At 38.9% G+C, this 7,519-nt stretch overlaps 2 protein-coding genes across 2 annotated transcripts; one reads left to right on the plus strand and one right to left on the minus strand.

Annotated features, from left to right (window-relative positions):
- Window positions 1-771: 771 nt before the first annotated feature.
- On the plus strand, window positions 772-1,612 carry LOC111794106 (protein GLUTAMINE DUMPER 2-like). Its single transcript, XM_023676246.1, has one exon. The coding sequence runs from the start codon at window positions 848-850 to the stop codon at window positions 1,364-1,366; it is 519 nt and encodes a 172-aa protein (XP_023532014.1). The 5' UTR covers window positions 772-847; the 3' UTR covers window positions 1,367-1,612.
- A 4,077-nt stretch (window positions 1,613-5,689) lies between these two features.
- On the minus strand, window positions 5,690-7,311 carry LOC111792120 (zinc finger protein CONSTANS-LIKE 5-like). Its single transcript, XM_023673455.1, has 2 exons — window positions 6,429-7,311; window positions 5,690-6,326 (listed from the first exon to the last, which is right to left on the minus strand). Exons 1-2 carry the CDS (start codon window positions 7,161-7,163, stop codon window positions 5,946-5,948), a joined length of 1,116 nt encoding a protein of 371 aa, XP_023529223.1. The 5' UTR covers window positions 7,164-7,311; the 3' UTR covers window positions 5,690-5,945.
- Between the last annotated feature and the right edge of the window lie 208 nt (window positions 7,312-7,519).

The raw sequence follows: 7,519 nt of genomic DNA on the forward strand, positions 1-7,519 counted from the left end.
GCTGAACACATTATTATTAGGATAAGGTGTTTGGTGAAATATTTGTTAAAACTCGTCCTATCATCATTAATTTATGTGATGCCGTCTTCCCATGACAAGCCCAACGATTTAAATTAAAGTGACGTTGCTATCCTAAATGTAAACGTAAAATATTCACTACAAATTCATTAGAAAAAATAGTCTAGCGACAACATTGATAGAACCCTCCTCTGCCAATACCAAACATATGGTAATAATTGGTATATGTTAAATATGCACTATTTATTTATTTATTTATAAATTTAAGTTGAAGAAAATGGGTAAATTTACCAACTTCTAAACAATTCCGTTATATTTACAGTGGGACCCGTAAGGGTAGAGATGTCCTGAATGGCGTACTAGGCCCGTACGGTAGGACTGAGATTGAAAAAAAAAAAAAAAAAAGAGTTTTAAAATTTAATTTAAATTGAGAAAAAAAAAAAAAAAAGGATTAAAAAAGGAAAAATGGGTTTTGTGGTTTATATTATAATTGTATTTGTTGCCAAACGTCCCAGGAATCGGGTCCCTGACATAATCACTTAAGGCTTATTACCAAACAGCCCTCTGGTGCGGTTTACTGTTTTGTAAGATATCAATGAATCAGAGGGCGGCGGGACCCACGTCTCCACCATCTGACCCCACCTTTAACATATTATGACGTCATTAATATTTTCTACTCATTCAAATTTACCTTTTTTTTTTTTTTTTTTTTTTTTTTTTTTTTTTTTTTTTTTTTTTTTTTTTTTNTCTTCTCAACTCTCCCTCTACAATTCGCCAAATACGAGAAAAAAAAAAAAAAAAGAATTCATCAAATTAAAGCTTTGTAACAATGGCGGCCAGCAGAGAGCCCTTCAACGTGTTGCCGCACTCAGCAGCGCCGGCGGCTAACCTACAGCAACAACAGCACTCTCCTTGGCATTCCCCTGTCCCCTACTTGTTCGGTGGTTTGGCTGCGATGTTAGGACTCATTGCTTTTGCGCTTCTTATCCTCGCTTGCTCATACTGGAAGCTTTCCGGCTACCTCGACAGTGGTGACGCTAACAACCGGGAGCCCGACCTGGAGGCCGGCGACGACACCCGGAAACCCTCCCCTGTTTTTGAAGAGAAACTCTTGGTTATTATGGCCGGTGAAATCAAGCCCACATATTTAGCTACTCCCATGTCAAGCAGGTCGTCTTCTTTTGGGGATGCGAAAAGCAATAGTAGTAGCAGCGCTACGGCCACCGGCGGGAAGGATGAAAAATCAGTGGCCGTAACGGAGACGGTGAAACAGAGCAGTGGAGACGAGGAGGTGCAGAGTACAGAAAACAGAGAAACCCCTGAATCTTCAGATCAGACGAGCCATTAACAATTTTTTTAAAATTTTTAAAATTTGGGTTTGGTTTAGTTTTGTTTTTGCTGGGCACTCATATGGGTGTCTTGTTCCGCCATTAATATATATATATATTGAGAGAGAAAGAGAGAGAGAAAGTGGACAGCTAGCTCGTATGCTACAGATATTGGTTTTAGGGGTTTTCCCCATCAGAAAGCCCGAAATCAAATACTAGGAGTTTTTTTCCCTCTCGGAATGAATCTTTCCCCTGTTTCAAAATCATCCAAACTAATCTGGTGTGAAACAAATCCAGTCTTAATAAAGTTGAAATGATATCGAAGAAGATGAATTATGGTATTTCCAGGGCGCAAAGGCATTGGATTTGCAGAAGAAAGGAAGACACGTGGTTTAGTGTGCAGAAATGGAGGGAGGGCTGATGCGGCGACCTGAAACTGCATGCACCGTTTCATTTAATGGACCCTGTTTTTGCTCCAAAAAACGTCTACAATTAATAACTCACGCACATATTCAACTCTTCTGTCTTCAATCTTCAACGGCTTATTATCTGGCAATCTGCAATCTGACAGGAAAGATAACCTCTGATCGGCTTATTATTATCTTTTCCGGCCACCGTTGCTGCTTAAATATTGTTTTATCCTATTATGTTTTTTATTTTTATTATTATTTTTGTTTTCAGTTAACAGTGTTCTNTGTATTTGGTTTTCCGAAAAAGAAAAAGATTCTTTCGTCTTTTCATCAGCTACTTTGATGTGATTAATAATTTATCTTATTTTATTTTATTCTCATTTTATAATATCCTCTCTATTAACTTTCTTTTTACAAATTCTTTTTCTTTGACATAAATTATTAAATTTAAAATAGGATTCAAAAAATTGTTTTTTTAATGTTAAAATTTATATATTAATTAAATAATGATGGGTTAATCCGTAAAATTGGATTTATTTAGAAAATTTTGAGATAAGAGAAAAAGAAATAATTAGTGTTTTGAAAAATTGAGAGTAAATTAGATTTAGGGTTTCAATTATTTGAGATTGTCTCATATGTCCATTTGGATAAGCAATTCGCTTTCATGGTTGAAGTAGTTGTCAATTAAATTGGGGAAGTTTTTACAAACCTCCATTTTTAGGATAAGCCTATATTTTTTAGAAAATTAAAATAATCATAATTTGAAAATATTTATTATTTTACTAAAATTATAAAATATTTTTTTATTATACACTTTATATGAACGAAGACAAATTATACCGAAAAGAATTGTGTTAGTTTGTAGAAATAATTTTTATTGTTAGAAGCAATAATGAGTTTTATAATTAGTTTAATTTTAAGATATTATGTTTTTTTTTTTTTTTTCCTTCTGGTATGGAAGATATTATGGTTGCAGACATGGATGAACTGTTTGAAAATAGAACAAAGGGTGCGTTGAAATAGTGAGCTCAATAATAGTAATAGTAAAAGAGAAAAAGACCCAAAAGGAATAAAGTTGTTAAATTTGGCAGTCAAATCGCATTCATAATATTGAAATAATCCCCACGAAGAAAAGGCATAGGATTTGGTAATCTCTTCTTCACATAGTCTATGATAGCTTACAGAAAAATGGAAGAGAGAGATGAGTTGAGAGGAGAGAGAAAGATGTTGGGGGTGTTTATTGTTTCGAGGAGGTTTTGGTTTGTTAAGATAATGATGATAAAACTTGTACGACAGCAACCTAAAATATGGCAAAAAACAAGGAACCTTGTACAATCGTACCCATTGTTTTGTTTTGTTATTTCTCAATTGTTTGTAATTGAATATGCCTGGTTTCAGCTGAATCCAATGTCCAAATCCTTCTCCTGTACTTGTGTCAACTCATGGGAGTATTGATTCTGACAAAAATGTACCCATAGAAACTGTAAAAAGCAACAACAACAAAAGCAAAAGTGTCGGCAGTTACAGTGGATTTTAGTAAAATCGAGGAGATTCCTATCCAACACACACAAAAGTGCCCAACAACAATGACGTGGGGAGAAGTCCCATTCAAGTTTGTTCTCATGTTTTTATAGTCCATGTACCCTTATGAACTCAACTTTTAACACCCATAACATTGGAGAGTGGACAGTGAAGTGGGTTTTGGAAAATGCCATTTTGTTCGTCCACATTGTTCAATCTTGTGGTTCTCATGATTTGAACCATATAACTTGTCTTAATTTGAATGCAATGTTGAGCATTTGGGAGGAGAAATCAAGATGTCTGCGGCGCGGCATTATATATCATTGTCTATGCATAATGGGTCTGGAAAACAACCATTCGACCATGGTTTCAATTTCAACGCTCTTGCAAGGGATGTTTGTCTGATGGGGCCTATTTGTTAATCATTTGCTTTGAGGCCCTTTTTTGACTCATCATATACTCACTCCATAAGGTAGCATCATCTCGGGCCGTATCAATCTCCTTGGGTCGTGGGCGTGAGAAACACAAGCGAATTGTTTGGCCTGGGCCGATGTAAGGATTTGGACTTTGAAGCCCACATGGTGCCTTTCCTTAGGCCCAATCAAGCTGTGGGTTATCTTTCTACACATCTAACAATGGAACAATCCCCCATGCCAGTAGCCACCCTATGTCTGCGGGTGAAGAAGTTTAAGTTGATTAAGACATTCCCCGTTGGCATCAATGGAGGGTGATATGGACTGGGTATGGGGCCGAGAGGATGGCAGATGTCGGCCGCCCCACATCCCACAACGACCGCCCAGTGGGCCGCACTGCACGTGAACACACCATGCTGGATGCCCTACCACATCACCTCCACTTGCTACACCTCCCTTTCTATCCACAGCCCAACCCCTTCCTAAACTTTATCCATCTCTACGTTATGACGGTTTCCGTCTAAGGAAATATTTTCACTCTTATAAATAATGTTTGTTTCTCTCTCTAACTAACGTGGGATCTTGTAGAAACATAAGTTGACTACAACCATCATTATTTAAAGCTTAAATGATCCAAGATCTCGATCAAATATTGTTTAACACGAATTAAAATTGAGTATTTAAAATCGAAAGTAGAGAGAAAAGAAGATAAGCAGTTGAGCACTTAAAAAATCTAAATCCAATACAAAACTCATTCTTTTGTTCTTTTTATTAGAAAAATGGGGAAAAAACAAAACAAACAAACAAGGGAACAAAGTGGTTTGATTTTGAAGTTCCCTGTCTGCTTCTCTCTCCCTCACTGCCTGTATGTTGTGGTTGGAAGGTTAATAATCCATGTGAGAAAGAGAAGATATGCTTAACAAAAACGGTCGGCACAAAGAAAAGCAACTCATTGCCCAAAATGACCCTTATGGAATTACTAGAACCAAAGTTTAGTTAAATGTATATATTGTTATCATACGGTAAGTATTTGGATATATATATGCATTTTCTATTGCATTAAGTTTACTATAGAAATACATAACGATATAATTCAAACCAAACCATTATGACACACGTGAATTGTGAATTTTCTTTGAAGAAAATGTCATTGATCTTATTTAAGTTTTGACTTTTATATATATGACTAGATATTCCACTTCTATTTTCGTCAATTTTGACTTGATAAATCTCGAAGGTTTATAAGACAAGACATCAATATTAATACCCATTAATAATTACAAATCTTCCTTTAATGTTATATGATTTGAAGAGTCCAGAGAGAACAAAGCATATTCGTTATAATATATTTATATCTATATATGTAACAATCCAAACCTATCGCTTACCGATGTTGTTCTCTTTAGTCCGTTATATATCGCTAACCAATGTTGTTCTCTTTAGTCCGTTATATATCGCTATCAATCTCACAGTTTTAAAAAGCTACACTAGATCGAAATATAAACAATTACAATAATGGTAACTTTTTGGATGGGAAGAAAATTATGAAATTACTTTTCAACTGTACTTACTTTTATGAGCTACAAATTGTATCCACGCGGTATCTATCAAAAAGTTGTTAAAAAGGGAAAAAATAGGACCTTTGCCCCCTAACCCCGCGAAGAAAAAACTTTACCATCCTCGAGAAAGTCAAACTCCACGTGATCCCAGTTTTCTCGGAAACTTATCCAAACACGCAGACAACTCTGTCAAGCACCGCCCATCCTTCCATTTTTCCGGGAAATTTCCAGAACAAACTCCCTCCTTCTATCATTGTTTTATTATTGGAATCTCCCCTGTTTTATATTCAAGGCTGCACCCGTCCCACCAATCAACACTCTCCACCTATAAACTATGTTCTTATGTCATCAATTCAATTATTAAACCAAACACTCCATAAAGTTGTTGCAAAAACGATGTTGATTTTGTTTGATCTTGAAATTTTGTTGAAAAGGTTAAATGAGACAATAGAAGGGGAAATCAGTTATATTGCGAAGAGAGGAGGGTGAAAAAACACAAAGCAACTTGTGATAAGCCTCTGCGTTGAGAGGTAAGAGGCATATCCACTTGACGCCCATGCTCCTGCAAATCAACGCCTAATACCCCGCCCATATCAAACACATAATTCGCTACCATTCATTTTATTTGAGGTGCACAATAAGAATTATAAATCTAAGTTGACCCCTGGATTACGATGTCCCATTCGGTTTGATTCCTCAAAACGTTGGTACCACGCCGTATTGGAACTCTGTCAGGAACTCAGATGAAGCGGCCGACCCATACATTTCATCCACCTCTGATAACGCATCACTTCGTTTTGCGAACCGGCCTTTGATTCTGGGACGGGTTTCTGCATAAGCTTTTCTCGATGCGTACCGGATTGTCTTCTCGAACTTCCGGTTCTTCCTTTTCTCTCTGTACCTCAACACTCTCGCCTCCCGATCGATTCCACACAATTGAGTCGCTTGGTTCCCTGGTACCGACATCGGTAAACCCGAATCCGTGCCGTTACTTAGTGTTTGACCCAATGGGTACGATATGTCGGACATCGAGTTCCCCTCTGGAACAACTCCCACTTCGAGGGAAGAAGAGGAAACCTGAGGAATTAGAAGAAACCAAAACTCAATTAGTTTAATTCACGAGGAAAATTTGGGGTGGTTAAATCAGGGATTTTTTTTAATTGGGGTTGGGTTAATTACACTGTGGCTGAGAGATTGAGGTTGATAGCCGAATGAATTGAGCTTGGATCTGCAGAAATCGATGTCGTAGCAATTTTCAGGGGAGTGGGTATGGTTGATCACCGGCGTTGAGAGTGGCTTTGTCTGAACGGGGACGACGCTGTCGTTAATTGCGCTGACTGGATTTGGGTAATCAAAATCAATAAAAGAATCCATTTCAGTGAAGAACATATGATCAGCAGAAGGCTTGATTTCAGGGCCGTCAACGTGCTTAGAGTTGAAAGGCGGGTTGGACATAAGCCAAGAGGCAACCTCCACCTCCTCATGGTGGTGGGCGCCGTCGCAGCCACTGACGTTGGATTCAGTGGGCATGAGAAAATTGAAAACGGAAGAGGGTTTGACTAATGACTCGGCCGAATCAAAAAAAGGTTCGACCGGAACACGCTCATGGCGACGGGCAAGTGGGTTAGCGGAGTGAATATCGGCATCGCACGTGACACAAAGCGCAGCAGCATCAGCCTTACACATGACCGCAGCGGGTGCTTGTTCACAAACCTCGCACATCCAGACGCGGTCGTGGCGAGAAGCGAGCTTATTAGCGCCGTGAATTTTAGTGTCACAATTGAGGCAGAGAAAAGCAGAGTCGGGTCGACAGTAGACGGCCGCAGCGGCAGTCTTGCAAGAGTCGCATGGTTTAGAGACAACGCCCCATCCGCCACGGAAACCCTTTACAACACTCGCACCCTCAATTCCCATTAGTAGGCTAGGCGTTGTCAATTGAGAAGGCTCCCCAGTGTCCCGCAGAGAAAAGAAAAAAGAACAGGGGAGGGGGTGTGCGTGGCAGCGGCAGCAAGACGAGCTAGAATTGGAGAGAGTTGGATATGATTTGGCAATGGGGGCTGTGTTTTTCTGCAATCTTTATCTATAATCTGTGTGAGTAGTTGGGCGAAGGAAATCTGGGTAAAGACGAGTAGTACGGCGCCACGTGGACGAGTCTCTGCCACAATAAAAAAAAGATGAGACGGAGGGATTGATAGTTGTAGCTGCCGACGTAGGGCCCACATAGGAAAGTGGGACAGAGTAATGCGTTGTCATTATTGAAGGGGGGGGGG

The sequence above is a fragment of the Cucurbita pepo genome, chromosome LG04 (assembly GCF_002806865.2).
Source record: "Cucurbita pepo subsp. pepo cultivar mu-cu-16 chromosome LG04, ASM280686v2, whole genome shotgun sequence".
Taxonomy (NCBI): domain Eukaryota; kingdom Viridiplantae; phylum Streptophyta; class Magnoliopsida; order Cucurbitales; family Cucurbitaceae; genus Cucurbita; species Cucurbita pepo.

Excerpts from the sequence above, each read along its gene's own strand:
- LOC111794106 (XM_023676246.1), top strand. The coding sequence starts at position 848 with ATGGCGGCCAGCAGAGAGCCCTTCAACGTGTTGCCGCACTCAGCAGCG.
- LOC111792120 (XM_023673455.1), bottom strand. The coding sequence starts at position 7,163 with ATGGGAATTGAGGGTGCGAGTGTTGTAAAGGGTTTCCGTGGCGGATGG. Across the intron at positions 6,327-6,428 it reads CTCAATCTCTCAGCCACAGT|GTTTCCTCTTCTTCCCTCGA; the intron begins GTAATTAACCCA and ends CTAATTCCTCAG.